The following is a 19,883-nucleotide window of genomic DNA, read 5'->3' on the forward strand; positions in this document are numbered from 1 at the left end:
TAGGGCCTTTAAATCAGCTGAGTGAGGGACCCAACGTACTTTCAATTTCCTCCAAATGCAAAGAGAAAGCATATGCAATCAATTGAAGAGAGGGTCCTAGATGAAGCATCTGCAATGTTGTCTTTTGAAGGGACTTACACAAAGGACAAGGCAATATTAGAGGACAAAGAAGTTTCTTAGATAGCTTGAAAGATGTCAGAAAGGGTTTTGCAGAGGCAAAATGCCCAGCATTCAAAACAGGCAAAGCATTGTTCACTTCAAATCACTGAAACAATTTTGCACAAACACCAACTTGCGATGTGGAAGAAAACTGTTTTTTTAGCCAAGATTCCTTTAGCGGTAAAATTTGGGGCTTGGGACAAAATTGTAATGCTGTCAATAGTAACTCAGTCTTATCAGAGTTCAGCTTTAACTTGTTGGAGGACTTCCAGTCACGGACATTTTTAACAAATCCCTGTAACCTTTTTTTGTGTAACAACAACAAGAACAACAACAACTTTATTTGTACTCAACTAGAAATTAGAAATTAGAAGAACAAAAAATAAATGAAAATAAAAAGAGTGCATGGCTCCCCAAAATAACCTCGGTGGGCTAATAAGATTGGGCAGCCATCCTTAGTATGTAATCATTTTTTGCTTTCAATTACAAATACAGCAAATACAGCTTAAAAATTAATACCATTAACCTTGAAGTAGTAACCAACTCAGGAGTAGTGGAGTTGAACGAAATCATCAGGGTACAAACGAAACATTATTCCATGTTTTCAAATGATGCCCAAGCAACAAAGCTTACACAGAACTTCCAAAAGTTTTACTTAAATTTAAATTTAGACCAACACAAGCTTGACTTTCAAGACTGCAGGCCAATTATATGTAAGGAATCTACAATGAATGGGCCAGTCGGTAGACTGGTTCCTGTTTCTGGCTTTCCTTTGAAGTGAATCAATATCACTTCTGCAGTGAAAAGCGAAATATCATACAGATAGTTCTAGCTAGATCTCACATAGGATGATGGCAGTCCCATTTTTGCTTTAAAATAAAGGCTGGTACAAAAGTCAGACCGGATCAACTCAAGACCTCTTTTCTGGGTTTGATCAACTTGGACCAACTTGGATCATTGAAAAAAACTAAATTCAGAGGAAAATGAAACTTTACCTATTTGAAGGTTGAAATTGCTCTCAAGAATAGGCCAAATTAAGAAAGACTTACTACTTTTCTCAATGTTATCAAGCTGCCATTTTGTATTTTTAGTGGCAGCCAGAGGGTTATACTTAACTATTATCATGTTATGCATACAGGTATGAGCTTGCTTGCATACAGGTAAGATCCTCAGATTGTACACTTCCAGCCCATTCAACCTCTTAATCTGCAGCAAGGGTTATTGAGTGAACTCTAGGGGTTCATTTGTTTGCTTGTTCTTTTTCCCAGATGGATCCTGCGTTTGAACCTCACAATGTGGAGACCAGAACCCTTTTTGGGCTTAAACTTGAACAACAGAGAAACAATGCTAGGATTGATGAGAGTGTCTTCAAAAACATTGTGACCAAGAGACAAGATGTAAGTGACATGAATTCCAGTTTACAGTACCACTCTTATTTTTGCACACTTTCAGCTTTCCTCTGTTAATGAACATTGATAAAGTATCTGTCACAGTGATGAATACTCTATCTCCATAACATTTTCTGTTGGTTTTATGACATTGAGGAGAAAATCATGGTTATAAATTTACTGAACAAAAGAACTGGACATGCGGCAGCATTGCATGCAATGCAAACCAGTCTGATATTCATAACAACATGAACAAGATAATGATGTCAACATCAGAAGAATAAACTGCAACTGGCTTTTGTTCATAGAGGAGAAAAGTGGGAAAAATTATTCAATTGTTTTAGCTGGAGAGTGACAGTGGGAGTTTTGGATACAGACCAAGTCTCCTGGTCTCTCATACAGGTCCCTAAATCCCCCAGATACTATAAAGGATAGTGCTTAACCCATTGACTCCTGTGCCAGCTGTAACCGGCCATGATGAGCCTTGGCCTTTCTTCCACTTTTGACGTCATCACCTTTGACCAAAATTGGCATCATCTATGCTCAACTTCTGCAGGAGGAAAAGATCTTTCCAGTGATACCCAGATCAGAGTGGTCGGCCCAATGGAGCCTGAGATATGCACAAAATGCTCAAAAAGTTGAGTGAAAACCTCAGAGCAAAATTCCCTGCCACTACAGGTGGCTACTCCTTGGCAAAAATCGCCTGTCTCAACGATGCTTTCTCAGAATGTTTTAAACTGGAAGCAAGCCCAGTAGAAGGTCAATCACTGCAGCAAAAAGAAAAGAAAAGGAGAAAAAGCAGAGGCCAAAAAAAAATAAAAAAATCGAAAAGCCTAAAAACGTAGGTCACTTTCTTGTCCAATCTCAAAATTTTGATTTCTGCGCATGCCCAAGCAAAAATGTCATAAAATGAGATGCTAGTAGAAAGAAAGGCATGCTGTCATGTTGCAAATGCCTTTTTGAGTAGGTTGGAGCTAATTTGGCCCATATCCAGCCTGAAAATCTCCAAAATGTCCAAAAAAATGCGTTTTTGGCAAAAAGCTCCAGGAGTCAATGGGTTAAAGTACGCTTTTCACACCTATTTTGGTCACTTTTAGGCATTTTTCAGAGTATATGTTTGGATGTTTCATTCAGAAGCATTTGGATCTATATGGACCTTAAGAAACAGTTACTGGGGGATTGAAAAATGGAAGTTTTGGTGATCTCCTTGTTTTCAATTTTTTTATTCATATACTCAGGGAATTTATGCCATATTAGGTGGAGAAAATGGGAATTATTTCAAAATAGAAGAATGAAAAACTAGACTAAAATGAGCCTTAACTTTATCAATCAACGTGTCATTATTTTCACACGTTTTGTGTAATTATCTCATTACACCGGAAGAACGCCCCAAAGAATATTTTCCTTCATATCTCAAATCTCAATTTTCAGCAAGTGAAGTGCACATTTTGGGTTTGTTTCCTGTGAGTTTCCACACATAAGTGTGCATATCCCAAGGGAATGGCACAAGCTTGAAAATAACTCAAAATAATAATATCGTGCGGAAATCTGATTGACATTACTTTTTGCATGGGTAGAGTAGGCTTTAGACAATGTCCAAGTGTATTATAGGTATACCCAGCATTATACTCCTATTCTGCATTGTTCGGCACCATTCAAAGCCCACACCTGCAATTTAGCCTTGAACCTACAGATTGTAAATACATGCACTAACTGAAGATCAGTTTTTAGATCTTATTAAAGATATACAACCTTTATATCAATGGAGCATATGAACTCTCCCATGTCAAATTAGGCAATTAAATAGGCCAAGCCAAAGATGAAGAAGCCATCAGAAAATAAATGCAAGTGGAGGAAACTCACAGATACTGGCATGGAATATGAAGAACAAAAAGAGCAAATGAGAAACTCATAATACGGGGGTATTATTTTTTGATCATGCATCCAAGTACTGACCTTGCCCAACAAGGTGATTAGATGAGAAGCAGTACTTCCTTGGTAGTCCACCTATTATAGGGTTAGACCTTCAACAAATTGCAACAAAACATATTTTTTGTGCCTAATAACTCTTCAAGTGCCCCTAGTCAACAGATCAAAAAGGACAAAAATATACAAAGGATAAAACAGTCAAATATTAAAATTAATCTTAACTTATTTGCTCAATTTCTAAATGGCAGTGTATGTGTTTGTATTTTTTTTGAATTGCTATAGTTGGTAACTAAAGTATGTCTGTGCTAAATAACTGTAGCAAAAGATGCATTAAGGAAATTGGTTAATTTCTTTACTGCCCATACCGCAGAAAATTTCTGTAAATTAAATGGCACTTTTGGATCCTCCTCCTATATTAATTTTTTCTTACTTACAGGTGCGCCTGAAGATTTTTTCGCTTAACTTAGAAAATTGGTGGAGAAAATGATCCATGAAAAGGAAAACAGGGGTCACCAAATGTCCAAGATTGTTAAATCCAGGCAAAGCTATAGCAATGGCCATCTGCCCTGTCATTGTTCATTTTATTACTTAGCAGGTGCTTGATGCATGACGTGGCATGTGAATTTGCTTGCGCAGTAAGGATGTGCAGAAACAATTGAAGAGCCGTATGCATATCCGTCTTATGCCAAATCTTAGGCCTTTTTTCTCTGTCCTTTTTTTAGCTCTCCTCTAGTAAGCCAAAGGAAAATAGGAAATTAAGTGGGAACCAGGTTGTTTACATCAGTTATTGCGACGTGAAACACAACACGTGAGTTGCACCGAGCGCCAAAGGAAATACTATTGAACAGAAAAGAGATATGAAGCTTTTAAGTGCTCTTACAAAATACCTTGCATGCCTGCCTGGTGGTTGAGAGGCATCATAAACCTTGATAAACCCGTAAGTCATCGGGACGTTTTAAAGAACCAAAATGTGCTTTCTCATGTTCAAACAAACTGATACAATCAAGGTATTTGCGTTTGAAGTCAGATTGATCCAGGCAGCAAAGTCCAAGAGCAGTTCTTTCCTAAGAAAACAATCCTCTTGTGAGTTGTGGCCCATTGACCAAACGTTGCTGTTGTCAAACTTTGGAAAGCGAGAACTCATTTTAGAGTGATAAAATACATCTTGTATCGACCACCATATTTCCTGCGTGTGAGTTGTAGAGAACCTTCCCAGCATGCATTGCGATCATGCGCAGTGGATCTTTGGTGGCTTTGGAAGCCTGGTGGACAACAATTTAAGTAATAGGAAATGGGTTTCTTGCCGGCTGAGCGTGTGAAAGAGGCGAGAAATGAGGTTCTCACACACTGAAGTGGGGGCTGGGCCCGAGTTAGGATATCACATGTCATGCTAGGTCTCATGACTCAGTTTTCTGTTTCTTGCCATACGAGCAGCAGCTTTTTTCCTTTAATCATTAATCTTTAATCTTTAATACAAATTCCAAATTACATTACATTGAACAAGTCAATCCAATGAATCTGAGGACAGCTTAAAACAGAACGTCTCACTCTCAGTTTCAAGATCTTTGTTTGTTGCTAACATGCCTCCAAAATCCAGAGCAGCTCAGCGATTACCTCCTCACAACCACAGTTTTGAAAAATCTGGCAGAAAATGATCGAGAAAGAAGCTGGATGCCACGGAGAATCGACAAACCGAAGATCATTCTGAAAGCTTGGGGAGTTCCTGCCATCAATCTCGGTCTCCTTCTGGGAAACGCCGCTCGCATTGAGTCATTCCAGAATAACCCAAAGCTGAGCACACTCTGGCTTGGGCCCAAGAGCTCTTGAAGGCACATAATAAGAGCAAAGGGTGGCTTCACCATCTAGAAAATGAACTGAAATCTCACCCACACAGTGATAAGCCTGACAGAGCAAAAAGATCCTCAGCTGGAGTTAAAATACACGTGGAACAAAGTTCAGTGCAGGCTGAATGCTGAAGTCCTCAGAAAACTGGAAGAGGCCACTGCTGCTAGCGACGAAAAGCTGAAAAGTCTGGTTGGGAGGACGTGGATTGTTACATCCAGGAGCCCCTTGCATGTGACTCAGATGATGTGTTAAAATCGGAGAATAAGCCCACAAAACCCCACTTACAGCAAGCTCACCCTCAGTAGCTGTATAACTCTTAGCAGAATTCCACCTTGACTAGTTAGTTAATTAGTTTGGCTATTACGTTCCGGGTGCAACAAAGGGCAGTTACAATGCTGCGCCAGCGGACTCTGTTCATGGATGTTCTTTTTGCCATAGTTCAGGTGATGTTGGCTTGTTTGAGCTTCTCTTCCACTGACCTCCTCCAGGTTTTCACTGGTCTTCCTAACTTCCTTTTACCCTGCGGATTCCATTCTAGGGCCTGTCTGGTTGTATCCGATGTTGGTTTCCACAGTGTGTGGCCAATCCAATTCCATTTGCGCCTGGCGATCTCTGCTGGAATACATTCTTGCTCTGTTCTTGCCCAAAGTTCCCTGTTGCTGATTTTCTCTGGCCAGTTTATCTTTAGGATCTTTCTCAGACATTGATTAGTGAAGGTTTGCAGCTTGTTTGACATGGATCTTGTGACTCTCCAGGTCTCGGAACTGTGTAGAAGAACTGACTTCACATTGGTGGTGAAGATTCGTAGCTTGGTTTTTATGGATATTGATGTTGAGTTCCACACTGTTCTTAAGGTATTAAAGGCCTGCCTGGCTTTGCCTATCCTGCCTTTTACATCTTCATCCGCTACTTCCTAAATACGTAAGGCTATGGACATACTCCAGTTCCATATCTTTCAGCTTGATCTTCTCCCACTGTTTGCTGTTAGCTCTCATGACTTTGGTCTCTTCTTTGCTGATCCTGAGGCCAGTTTTCTCTGCAACCAGTGCCAGAGGGTCGGTCTTGGTTTGCATATCTTGCAGTTTCTTAGACAGAAGACATATGTCATCTGCATAATCCAGGCCATGGAGTTGAGATGTAAGTGTCCACTGTATACCTGTTTTACCCTGACTCTACCTCTCTCATAATCCAGTCCACGACCATTATGAAGATCACTGGTGACAGCAAGAAGCCTTGACGGACTCCCGTGTTCATCTCAAATGGCTCTGACAATTTCCCTTTGTGAATGACTTGACAGGATGAGGCTTCACATAACTCCTGAATCAACCTAATAAACTTTGGTGGAACTCCATAATGACCCATGAGTTGCCAGATGACGTTCCTGTCAACAATGTTGAAAGCTTTTTCGAAGTCAATAAAGTTCATGTATAGCAGAGTCTGCCATGACTAGGCAAGTGGTAATTCCCGCCTTAAGGCCAAAGGCCGAGTCGGGGCCAACACATTCGTGTTTATGATGCAGGAGATTCAGACATTTTGCTTGGAACTGCCGGGCAACCATCCCCTTGTCCTCATCCAGAAAGACATTTTGATCAAGCATCTCGAGGGTGTTCAGTTTTGCAATCTGATCAGAACTGTGGTTACCATGATCCTCTGCCTTTGGCCGGCAGTTTATTTGATATGTACAGTAAATTAGGCATTACAGAGCATGAAAATAAAGGTGATGTTTACAATAGTGCTGTGGACTTCACCATTGTTGGAAGCCCAGTTGTTGCAAGTTGTTGTTTGCCTGTTAACAGTTGTACACAGGAGCCTGTCCATGTAAAAGGTCATTTGAAGGTCCATTTAGATTTTTGCATTGGATTAAGGCGAACCAGTGGGTTATATCAGTTGTAAGAGATGGCTATGCTCTCCCATTTGTTGAGTTACCACCTAGGAACAAAGTGAAAAACCACAAGTCTGGTTTGGAAGAAGCAAGTTTTGTTTTGGAGCAAATCATAGAATTGCTTTGCTCAGGTTGTGTGATAGAGGTCAGCCAGTCAGAGGTTCAAGTAATCAGTCCGTTGGGGGTAGTTAAGAACAGTAGCAAGAAACGGTCGATCCTGGATCTCCGATATGTTAATAAGTATTTGCGAATCTCCAAATATGAGGGCATCCGGACAATGCTCGATATTTTCTTTTTGGGTGATTGGTTTTTCAAGATCAACTATAAATTAGGGTATCGTCATGTGGACATTTTTCCATCCCACCAAAAATTTATGGGGTTCAGTTGGACTGTGCAAGGGCAAAAGAAGTGGTTTGTTTTCTCAGTTTTCCCATTTGGTCTGACATCTGCCCCCTTTGTTCACACAAAAATCCAAGAAGCCCTGATTAAACACTGGCAGGAACAGGGAGTCAGAATTTTCACAAACTTGGACAATGGGCAGGGGCAGGAAGGAGCCACGCCCACAGCATTAGCAGCACCCAACATGGTCAAGGGGGGCATAGCTGCTAGTGGTTTCATAGCCCACCCGGAGAAATGTTGCTGGGAACCTACCCAAATGGGTGACTTGCTGGGGTTTTCCCTCAACTTGAGCAGAGTAATCTTGGAACACATTGTCTGTCTGTAGGAGAGAATTACATGTGTGTCTAATGGTACCCCCACTGTGAGACAAGTGGCAGGCTTGGTGGGGACAGTGTTTTCAATGGGACTGGCCCTCAGTCCAGTCAGTCCTTTGTGGACCAGGGCCTTGTACCGGGATATTTTGTCAACAGAGTTCTAGTCGCAGCCATCACTCTCTCCCCAGAGGCAGTTAGGGAGGTCCAGTTTTGGAAAGATAGTTTTCCTCAGTGCAATAAGTGTCCAATTTGGGAGGCAGATCCAAAGATTGATGTGATCTCCTATTCAGATGCTGGCGACTCAGGATGGGGTGGAGGGTTACTGTGTGGACATCACAGGCACTGAAGTGTCCAGCTGCTGGTCTGAGGTGGAAAGCAGGGAGAGTTCCACAGGGAGGGAACTTAGAGGTACAAGGCTAGTACTCCTGTCAAATGCGGAGAACCTATCAGGGAAAACAGTATGTCACAGAACTGACAACATGAATGTGGAAAATATCCTTAAGGTGGGAAGCCCATGCCCAAAGCTACATGCTGAGGCCATTGCTATCTACAATCCCTCTGGGCAGCACAATATTTGTCTAGAACCAGAGTGGATCCCCAGGGAATTAAACATCGCAGCTGATGCACTTTCCAGACAGGTGGAATATGACAACTATATGCTTAACCCAGATATTGTGGCCTTGGACATCCTGTGGGGTCCTCATGCTGTTGATCAGTTCTCAACATTCAGGAGGTGCCAAATCCCTCAATTTTTGCAGTCACTTGCTTAACCCCTGCACTGAAGGAATCAATACATTAACTCTTTCTTGGACAGGGGGCAATAATTGGTTGTTTCCCCCACTTTATTTGACAACAAGGAGTATGGGATGCTCATTATCCCCCTGTGGACATCTGCTCCATGGTGGCCGCTCATCACCAGGGATGGAAGGCACCCTGACTCATTTGTGCTCAACTGGCTGGACATTCCTCAGAAAGCTGATAAGTTTATCCCATCAAAACCAGGCACCTGTATTTTTAGTGAAAGGCTGAATTACCACGTGCTGGCACTCAAGGTCTCTTTTACCAGTTCTCTTTACCAGTTCTCACCACCAAGTTTCCCATACTTACTGAATCCCATTCTGGTAATTTCGGACTGGCCTGATTTCTCAGGATCCACTACAGTACAAAGTTGCAGTTCATGGAGGCCTAGCGGCCAGCATCCCCTAATTCTAATAGCAACCCGAGTGCAGACTTGAGCTGATCTGAAAGCAGCATACAATGAGTTTCACGGGCCAACGAGGGCCTTACATGTATGGTAGCCTGTGAGAGGCATAACTGACCTGTGATAGGTGAAAGGTGCATACTTGGGCACAGTACAGTAGGCTGTGAGAGGCATCATTGGCCTGCAAGTGGGCTTGTTGGCCAGTGCGAAGCATTACTTGCCTGTGAGAGGTGCTTATTAATAGTCTGCTATTAATAGAGGCATCACTGGCCTGTCAGAGGCAGGTGTTGGCCAGCCTAGTCCTGTGAGAGGCATTATTGGCCCATGCAAGTTATATGTTGGCCTGTGAAATACCATACACTAAAAGGTGTGCCATCTGCAGTAACTGTTTCTAAGACTACTACCTAACCTGAAATGGAATGTTTGTGGGATCAAAAGTTTTTTCTTTTTACCTGGCCATGCCTAGCCAAAGAGCAGTGGAATTCGGGGAGCAAACTGCATTTGGATCGGTAGTACCAAAAACAGGAAAATGCCCATCACAGCAGACCAAGTCAAGGAAGTAGCACTTAAGTTTGGCCATGGAAATCTCAGTGAGCTCCAGATTACAAGCCTGATTTCCATTGGTTTACCGGTATTTCTTCACTGGGATGATCTTAAAGATCTTAAGAGCGTAAATCCGAAAATATCAAGAATCGGCCAACAGAAGCGAAATAACGAATTTTTTCTTATTTGACCAAAAGAACCCTCTTGGCTAACTATTTTTGGAAATGACATCAAAAGGTACGATGTCCTTTTCCTTTCTTTGAAATTTGCAAAACTTGAAAATTCGGCCACAGGGCCTTCAGCGGCAGCCATGAGGCTTGAAATTTGGCACATGTTCAACATGTTCATATAGGCGTACCAAACGTTGTCTTAATATGTCCTTTACACAGTTTGTGGAGCATCTCTTAAACTTTATTCGGGGCTAAATTTTGTGTAAAAATGTTGTTTTTGACAAAATAGTTAACCCTTGGAAGCTGAACCATTTTGCGAACCTAAATTGATAAGGCTAATATTAGCAAATTTTGAACTTGCCAAATGCCGTCTGCTATATTTCAGTCAAGTAAATAAATATAACCAAATAAAAGCAGGTTCTTTATTCTACTTGCCTGGAAAAAATTACAGGTGGCCCGTAAAAACTGTCTCGTTGGGAGAATTTTCCGTAAGGTCACTTTGACGTATATCTCACTTTTAATTTTTTATTGTGCAATTGCTATTAATTCCGACTTTTTTTATTTTATACATTCCCACTAAATCTTTTAAGGTGAAGAATTGAAATAAATCCAAGATAAGAAGTTCAAACAAGTTTTTAGAACTCAGCTTAACAATAGACCAATTCAATCTCTTTAATGGTTTTTCAATAGCACTGATACTTTATCCTGAGTCGCGCAAACTATTTCACACGGTAGCGAATGTGACCAGGTGCATGTGGTTGAAAAAAAAGGCAAAAATATACATGGCTAGATTGATCCTTTTTGTCACAGATTTTATGCAGTATGACTAAAGGGTCTGTCTACTTTCCGTCTAGAAAATAACACTGGTGGACCGTAAAAGTAGTTCCGTTGAGAGAATTTTTCAGTAAGGCTCCTTTACAGTGCATCATATCAGAGTTCACTTACTTAATTAAATCTCCCAGCTGCGGTAATAAAACGGAATTAAAATAAAATTAAACATGGAAAGAACTTAGCTGAAAGGTTTCTGAGGGTAAGTTAGTATTTCCATCTATATTCTGCCTTTAAAGGTTTACTATTAAACGGTTACTGTTTTGCTCAAAGTTGTTTACTTTACTTTACTTTACAAATATTTGGTTGTCTTTGATCATATTCCCGATCATATTGATCATATAATCGCCTAGTGTGATGTATGTTCTGGTAACACAACGTACTTATTACGGCTTCACAGCTTTACACAGCACTTTGTTTTCACAGCTTTCGACATACATCGTTTTACAACTCTTGCAAAGAAACATGAAGGAACAATGCGAGTCACGTGACACTACAAATACTATCGCGGAGTACCCACGGGGTACCATTACAAGTCAAGTCTGTTCGGTTTCTTACTTAGTCTACCCGTGGGAGTGTAACAGGCTGTAACAATCTAATCTACCCACAATTCAACATAAATTGCTTATAGGATGTACTTATGTTGTTTCCAGTTTTCCCTTATTAAATTGTCGGCGATACGGAATTACTTTAACATTGTATGGTCCTGTACTGGAATGTAAGCATTTGTGTAGATGTTTACTTAGACCTCTTTATTGACAGGCAGTAACGCTTAAGCAACAACCAAACTTTAACTCAATAAATATTTACTACTTTGAGTGGCGTACTCAGTTTTAAACTTGATGCATTCAACCCTGATTTGCTTTTAGTGTGTGTAACACTTCCTATGCATACTGCTACTTTTCTACCAAAATTGATGAGTTTATTGTAGATCTAAAACCTACATAAACAATGATTCTCATTTGAAGACGGTTTAGCTTGCTAAGTAAAGTTCTGCATTCTACAAAGCTAATGCAAAAAGGTCAACCTATAATTATTGTGAACCGTCAAACAGTTTTGCGATTTCAGGGTTGTTACGTGACAATAGATACGCATGTATACTCATCAATGACAGGAAACTAATAAAAGAAAAATTTGGAATTGAGAGGCACTAAAGCATCACTACCTATCTTATTTCCTTCGTCCTTTCTCCCAGCAGATTTTTGAGGTCATGCAAAGCAAGAGTGCCCTGTAACACAACAAACTATTTTCTCAGTACCAACGCCGTATCCTCACAAAAAACAAATATAGCAGAAAGCAGCAGACTGCAGGTTAAAGGAAAGATTGAAAGAACATAAAAAAAAATTGGCATCTAATAGAACAGGCCTCTTAATATTTTAAGATAGGCAATGATATCTCAGGCAAATCAATGGCTGATCACATTGTGACGCAACACAACTTAGGGGTGTGATTGAGGAACAAGTATTTTCACTGGCCTGAAAATCGTATCTTCATCAAGGTAAAATTTATGAAAAAAGTAGCAATGCGATGAAGATCCAGAGTGACCGGGCTATTGAGAATTCCAAAGCTAGGAATGAATCTGTTAATTTATGTTTTCAAGGATTTCCGTTTAATTTAATGATGTCTACTCAGTTTATTCCGAAGCTCAAGTGAAATATTTCATCATAAAGTAAGAAACATAAATAGTGTCTTAGTAATATACACGGATTCTGGAATATACCATATCGCAAACTTTTTCATGAATGGAAATTTTGCATATGAAAATACTACAGCAAAGCAGGCAAGTGTTTACTAGTGGTAGTGATACTGTAAAGTTTAACGCGACATTCCTTGTTTAATTTAATTATAGTTGTTGTCTATGTTTCAAAGATATCCCTTTCACGTTTCACAAATTTTGTATTTTCATTGCTTGAGTGGCTATCTGTACTCGTTGTAACAAAAGTATTAGCTATATTGCATAAGATCCATGTCAAAAAGGATCCATTGAAGCCATAGTCAAGTTTACTACTGTGTGAAATAGTTTGCGTGACTCTTGATAAAGTACTAGTGTTATTGAAAAAACAAACAGATTGGTGTATTGATGAGCTGAGTTGTAAAAACTTGTTTAAACTTCTTTACCTTAGAAGATTTAGTGGAAATGTATAAAATGAAAAAAATAGTCAGAACAATAGCAATTGCACAATAATTAACAACTGAATAATTGAGTCAGATATGCGTCAAAGCAACCTCACGGAAAATTCTCTCGACGGGACAGTTTTTACGGGCCACCTGCAATTTTTTCCAGGCAAGTAGCAAAATTTAGCCCCGATTAAAGTTTAAGAGATGCTCCACAAACTGTAAAGGACATGTTAAGACAACGTTTGGTACGCCTATACGAGCATGTTGAACACGTGCCAAATTTCAAGCCTCATGGCTGCCGCTGAAGGCCCTGTGGCCGAATTTTCAAGTTTTGCAAATTTCGAAGAAAAGAAAAGGAAATCGAACCTTTTGAGGTCATTTCCGAAAATAGTTAGCCAAATGGGTTCTTTTGGTCAAATAAGAAAAAATTTGTTATTTCGCTTCTGTCAGCCAATTCTCGATATCTTTGGATTTACACTCTTAAGCATGTAAATCTGCAACCAGCAACCACATGTCCATCTCCTTGATCAAGAGAAAGAACGACCAGTTCAGGGAGGGGTCTTCGATCCTGGTTGTACGTACTGGCTCTTCTTCCTGTCCCATAGCAATTACAGAAAGGTTCCTACTTGCTGACCGGCACCAGCAAACTGACTACTGATTCAGAAAGATATCCCACACCAAATGTGGTTTTTTCCCTCCACCCGCAACCACTAACTTATTCAAGAGCTGGTGAGCTGGTCAAGAAGCATTTGAAAGCCATTGGGCTTAATCCCAAGCAGTATACACCTTATTCCAAAATGGCAGCCAGTTTATTATTATTTTGTTTACATGGTAATTAGCCCTCTTTGTCTCATCAACATGTACAAAATACGAAAGAATTTTGAAGTGAAAATGAGGCAAAGAGGGCTAATTAACATGCAAACAAAAGAATAATAAATTGGCTGCCGTTTTGGAATAAGGTGTGTGGTGTACACAGCCTCAGATCCAGTGGGGCTTCTGTAGCAGCCAGGGCTGCTATCTTAGGCAAGTTGCTCATGCGCCATGGCGGTTGGCGTTCGGAGTCAGCTAAGAACATGTACATCCAGGAAATGGAAGAAACCCTCCTTGGGGTTTCCCGAGAACTCCACCTAGAAGATCCGTTTGTGACAGCTTTTCTTTGTTTGTCTTTGGGTTTTTTTGTTTTTTTGCATTGGGACTGTGTTTTTCAGAGGAGACATTTTTTAAGTTTATCCAAACTAGGCTCTTTGCACGAACATATTCAGTCTTGTTCTCCTGTCCCAACCAGTGCGCTGCTGCAGAGCATGGTGTAGTTTTTGTTTTGTTTTATATCATGCTCTATACTTTGTCATTCATCTGTGGCAGACAAATGGCATTCAATGTGTGAGAAATGGATTATTGACACAGGGAGTACCACAGATAATGGCCAACAAGTAACGATTGATTATAACAGCAATTTTATTTCAAATTGGCATGATTTGTAGTGTTTCGAACTTATGGGATCAGGGGACAGAACCCTAACCTCTAGAGCCTCGTGAAATCGACCTTTCACTCTGTCATAAGTAAAATGAGCATCTCTGTGGTCATGCATTCTCATGAAGTCTACACTACGTAGGTGAAAAAAGTGTCTGAGGTTGGTGTTGACATGAAATCAACATGTTTGTGTTTTTTTTCGAGTGAAATCAACATCTCAGCTTTCATGTATCAACATTTAAGTGTCCTATTTAAGTGAAATGAGCATCTCTGTGGTCATGCATTCTTGTGAAATCAACATTTAACTGTACGACAGTTTTTTCTAAATCAGCAAATAAAGGCTCTCTGCCTGTGTACAATATACCATTTGAAAGCCACTGATCAGCTTATTTAAGAACTGACATTAGTAACTATGAAGGAGGTAGTCATTTTGAGAGAAATTGTTTTGAAATGTGAAAATGAAGAGCTTCCAACATGTATCAATTCTCAAATATCATAGGTATGCCCCCGAACTGTAGCTTAATTAGCAGGTCATAGCACATAGCTTGATGTGAAACAAGTCTTGCATTCCATGTGCATCTCAAAAAAGAAATTGTAAAATTATTGGGGTGGTCAACCATGTCTTAGATAGGAGGGGGCCACAATTTTATACCTTCAATGAGCAGATCTTTACAAGACAATTTTCATGGCAAAAATTCATAGAAATCTCTCAAATATTCACAAAGTTATGATGTTGTGTGCCAAATGGCACTCTTAGGGAGTAAAGGGTTAAGTGAAAAAAAGTGTCTGAGGTCACTTTTTGACGTGAAATCAACATTCATGTGTATTTTGTAAAAGTGAAATCTCTGAGCTTTCCCACTGACGTGAGAGTAACATGTAAGTGTTTTTTTTAAGTGAAATGAGCATCTCTGCAGTCACGCATTCTCGTGAAATAAGATTGTCTGTTGACCTGAGATCAACATTTTGCGGTTTTTTGAAGTGAAGACAAAATTATTGCTTTCAAAACTTGAAGACAAAGTTTTTTTTGCTTTGTTGTGGAGCAGAAACTTGTTTTGAGCTTTTTTCTGGCAATTCAGAAAAAAAGCAAAATATAACCTAAAACTCAACATGAGGTGGATATGCATACGGCCCTTCAATTAGCGCAAACGTCCTTTAACACAAAGTGAGCCTATACAACAAGGCTAAGGTGTTCAGTCTGTCAATCACAAATCCCAACGGGTGATCAATACTCCCATTTGATTGGTTTATTCACTCAGATTTTATTTTAGCGCATACAGAGTTGCCACTAAGTTCTGGAGAGCAATCGGGTGTAATTTTCTGTTTTGTTTTAGAACTAAGCAATACCTTTTGAATTAAACCAATGATAGCCTCAGGAGAAGAGTTTAGAAAGGTAACTGATTTTTTTATTTCACCTTCATAATTTTGTTTTTCCACGTGGGAAAGCGTATTGTATTTTTTCGAGCCAGTTAACTGAAAGAGACTCCAGAAGGTGAACATTGGCTGCCGTAGCAATCTTGCTGTTCAAATTCAGTCAGTCTTTTATGAATACAATTTTTATTTTTGTTGAATTCAGCCATGAGTCTTCCTTCTACTTTCTAACATCAATATTCAGGTGAAATCTCACTTTGCCATTTTTGAAGTTCCCTTTGTTTTCTTCATAGTATTTTTTTGTTTCGAATTTCTTTGCTCTGAATGGCCTGAATATAGAACAGTTTGAGGAATAGCTCAGCATTGTTCAATTTGCATTTTGGAGTTACACAATAACAGCCCTTATCAATCTGAATACTTTTGAGTATCCCACCAAAATCCGCCTGTGTTCGCAGGCTACCAAAAATCACCTCTTACGAGATTTGTTAAGATACATGGAAACAGATAGCTCGTTGATCGCAGGTGTCAGCTTTGCTATTTTTAGTTAGTGGTGAAATTTGAATGTTCTGTGAACTGACTGCCGAGCAGACAAAGAGAATTTCATCGTTTTTGTTCTTCCAAACGCATCTTCCAAAGGGTTAATATATGTCTGTTTTTCACTGTATTTTTATTATTTACTATATTTTATTCTACGTGAATGACTCCATTGTTTGAACAGAAAGAAAATGCTTTTTCTTCTTGACTTCTAATGTTGTGTGACCATTATTTTGGCTTCCCTTTTAAAGGCTCACTCCAAGTTTAATGCAAACGTTAAATTAAAAAAGAAATAAATAAGGAGAACGCAAGGTTTTGATATTCTTATACTTACATGCTTATCCTTATGACCGGCCACCCCATCTAGTGCATAAGCTTTTATGCTTATTGTTATGCCAGTGCTTGCATCGCAAATGAGGACAGAGCATTATTTTGCAACTATATTTTTCAACCCTTTACTCCCAAAGAGTGGTGTTGGCACACAACGTCACAACTTTGTGGACATTTGAGAGATTTCTATGTATTTTTGCCATGGAATTGTTCTTATAAAGATCTGCTCATTGTAGGCATAAAATTGTGATCCCCTGCTATCTAAGACATGGTTGACCACCCCCATAATTTTCCAGTTTCTTTTTTGAGATGCACATGGAATGTAAGACTTGTTTCACATCAAGTTATGTACTATGACCTGCAAAATAAGCTATTGTTCCGGGATATACCTATAATATTTGAGAATTGATATGTGTTGGAAGATTTTCAGTTTCACATTTTAAAACAACTTCTCCCAAAAAAAACTACCTCCTTCATAGCTGCTGATGTCAGTTCTTAAATAAGCTGATCAGTGGCTTTCAAATGGTATATTGTACACAGGCAGAGAGTCTTGATTTGCTGATTTGGGAAAAACCGTCGTTCGCCTTAGGGGGTAAAGGGCACCCTTTTCAACTTTCTTTCCACAAACCTTTATAGTGTTAATCCTTTGACTCCCATGCTGCCCAGAACCTCCCATGCGAAAAACCCCCTCCAATTTCCTGTGCCGCCTGTAAACACCCAAAAAAAAGCATGTGGGTACAAAAGCCTTTCCTACACTCCCTGAAGACTTTTTGGGTCTCTTATTGTTCTATTGTTCTTGAGGACAAAATTAATAAACCAATCAGAATCTACTTACTGAGCATCATTACAGAATCGCACCCATTGAAAAACGTCGCACGGGAAAACACAAATAAGCTAGAAAAGAGATAGAGAGCATGCATAACTTCACACAGGCCTGTCAACTTGACTGTCAACCATGTAATCCCCCATGTACATCGCGTTCACAAGTATTGTTTCTTACTCAGACAACCGAAACGTAGCGCCATTCATTGAAGAACAATAGCTGTAATTAGTCGGGTTATCTTGATTAGGCTATATTGTTTAAAAATCGGTCAGATGTAAAATTAAATTACCTTTTAAATGTGGGTTTTTTATCAGAACTAAACTAACAGAATAATGTATGGAAAGCCAAAAGCAAAACTACAAACCATCGGCAGTCCGAATGTTTATTTACATTAGGTTCACACAGCTGGCTTAAGAATCTATGACAATCCAATGGTGCTATCGAATTTAGCAATCTCTCTTCAAGGAAAGCAATTTCGTTTATGTTTGTAGTAATACATTTATACATGTAGTAGAAAAAAAATAAAATCAAAAACAAGCGCTCACCTTGAAAATAGAGCTCCAATGTGGACAGATTTCGAAGTCACCGAGCGCATCCAAAACAAAACCGACTGTCCATGCGAATAAGTGGCTACTTAAAACATTAAAAGCAAGGACTACATGAGAATTTCTGTTCATAAATACAGATAGATTGCAGAATTCCTCGGGCTGGACGTCGATTTTTTTTTATCGTAAACGATTGCTTGCAATCATGTGTTTAGTATATGGATAAACACTTCAAGCTCTGTTGATATGCAAACGCAGCCTTTGCTCTTTACTGACGAAAAGAGCATTTCACCACTTTCAAACAATACTAATTGCTCCAATTGTATCTCCATTGTCTGTAAATGGACGCAAAGCGAAATTTTACAACTCCCATTTGGGAATTCGGCAATTGAGATCTTAAGAGACCAAAGCTGGCGGTGAACTTTTGCAACCTCATTCCCAGGTCATTGCACCCACAAAGCATCATGGGTACCCCACTTTTCCCGTGCAACGCTTTTCAATGGGCGCAATTCTGTAATGTATTTTTAGGGGACTTTAGGAGTCCTAGAAAGACAGTTTTTCTTTTTAAAATCGTGCGCTCATTAAGTGCAGGTTATCATGGTGTGCTGCGGGCCAAATCTACAAACTTCAAAGGCCTTGTTTTCATTCCTAATACGGAGAAATTACTGCTTTGGGATTTAAAATACAGAAGAAAAATACAAATTAACGTTTAGGTGGCCTCAGAATGGAAGATCAAGGAGTACAGATTCCTCAAACCTCTCTGGTGAAGAATTTTTCCTTCCTTCAACTGCTGCGAAAACATGACGATCGATGCGCTTTCAAGTGAGTTTTGAATACAGATCACAGACTTAAAGCAGCTTCCTGGACTTTAGAAAACAAAAATGTTAATGTACATTATTGCTTCAAAGTTAAATTCAACTTTTGGAATGACTGGTAATGCCACAGCCGATAAAATGACTGCAAAAGTGGTCGGGAGAAACTCAGAGCTTTCACTTTAGCATGAAGAATTAATTTGAACACGCGGTCATGTGGCAAAGCACGTCTGCAAAATTTTGAACATTTTTTTTGCTTTTAAATAGGTTTCTTCACCTCAGCTTGAATCAAAATTTATTGTTATTGAACTTCCTTTCGTATTTCTTTCATTTGGTGCCCTGTTTTTGGGAAATTTTAGGTTTTAAAAGTGAACAGTATTTTTGCACGCTGGATTTCTGCGTATTTAATTTATGGCAACCTCCGTGGTTTTTTTTCATTAGGTTATTCGCTTTGTTCAAATATAATTTTTGGGGTCTTATTCAGCTACTACAGAACTGCTGAGAACTGCTGAGAAAAGAGCTAAGTGGCCACCTCTGGCCACTTCTGTTGTATTTGGTTTCAATTTGTCCTCCGAAGTCAATAGTGGCCACACTTTTAAATAGGTTTCTTCGCCTCAGCTTGAATGAAAATTTATTGTTATCGAACTTCCTTTCGTATTTCTTTCCTTTGGTACCCTGTTTTGGGGAATTTTAGGTTTTAAAAGTGAACAGTAGTTTTGCACGCTGGATTTCTGCGTTTTTAATTTATGGCGACCTCCATGTTTTTTTTTTCATTAGTTTAATCACTTCGTTCAAATATATTTTTTGGAGTCTTATTCAGCTACTGCAGAACTGCTGAGAAAAGAACTAAGTGGCCACTAATTTAGTACAGTTGAAATAAGATTGATCTCAAAATAATTAGCTTCTTTTTGTTGTCTTTTTGACTTACAACTTTAATCTGTCTTTTGCAGCGCTGTGATATTTTGTCCTCCAGCAAAGAAATTATTTGATTAATTGATTTCAAATTGGTTTTTACATGTGCCTTTCACATTTATTTTCCATTGTTTTCTCAAATGCTAGCCATTATAGTACAAGAGTGGAAATTCTGTTGTATTTGGTTTCAATTTGTCCTCCGAAGTCAATAATAACTCATTTTCGCATATTCAATTTTCTTTGCTTCTGTTGGGCATTTTGTCGCGTGGCAAAGAAATAATATAATTTCTTGTTTTCTCATCAGTTTTAAACA

At 39.3% G+C, this 19,883-nt stretch overlaps 3 protein-coding genes across 3 annotated transcripts in view; 2 read left to right on the top strand and 1 right to left on the bottom strand.

Annotated features, from left to right (window-relative positions):
* Nucleotides 1-19,883, top strand: part of LOC145487512 (bifunctional purine biosynthesis protein ATIC-like) — a 168,558-nt gene that overhangs the window by 90,058 nt on the left and 58,617 nt on the right. Inside the window, exon 11 of the mRNA XM_081466330.1 lies at nucleotides 1,428-1,556. Within this exon, the coding sequence (XP_081322456.1) occupies nucleotides 1,428-1,556 (129 nt within the window). The remainder of the gene's footprint in view (nucleotides 1-1,427; nucleotides 1,557-19,883) is intronic.
* The window catches only part of LOC145487527 (uncharacterized), a 572,009-nt gene that overhangs the window by 8,328 nt on the left and 543,798 nt on the right, over nucleotides 1-19,883 (bottom strand). The gene's annotated exons all lie outside the window — the stretch shown is intronic.
* The window catches only part of LOC145487565 (uncharacterized), a 400,759-nt gene continuing 382,446 nt past the window's right edge, over nucleotides 1,571-19,883 (top strand). Inside the window, exon 1 of the mRNA XM_081466393.1 lies at nucleotides 1,571-13,104. Within this exon, the coding sequence (XP_081322519.1) occupies nucleotides 8,207-8,686 (480 nt within the window). The 5' untranslated portion in view covers nucleotides 1,571-8,206 and the 3' untranslated portion in view covers nucleotides 8,687-13,104. The remainder of the gene's footprint in view (nucleotides 13,105-19,883) is intronic.

This window comes from Orbicella franksi, chromosome 5 (assembly GCF_964199315.1).
Source record: "Orbicella franksi chromosome 5, jaOrbFran1.1, whole genome shotgun sequence".
Classification (NCBI taxonomy): Eukaryota; Metazoa; Cnidaria; class Anthozoa; order Scleractinia; family Merulinidae; genus Orbicella; species Orbicella franksi.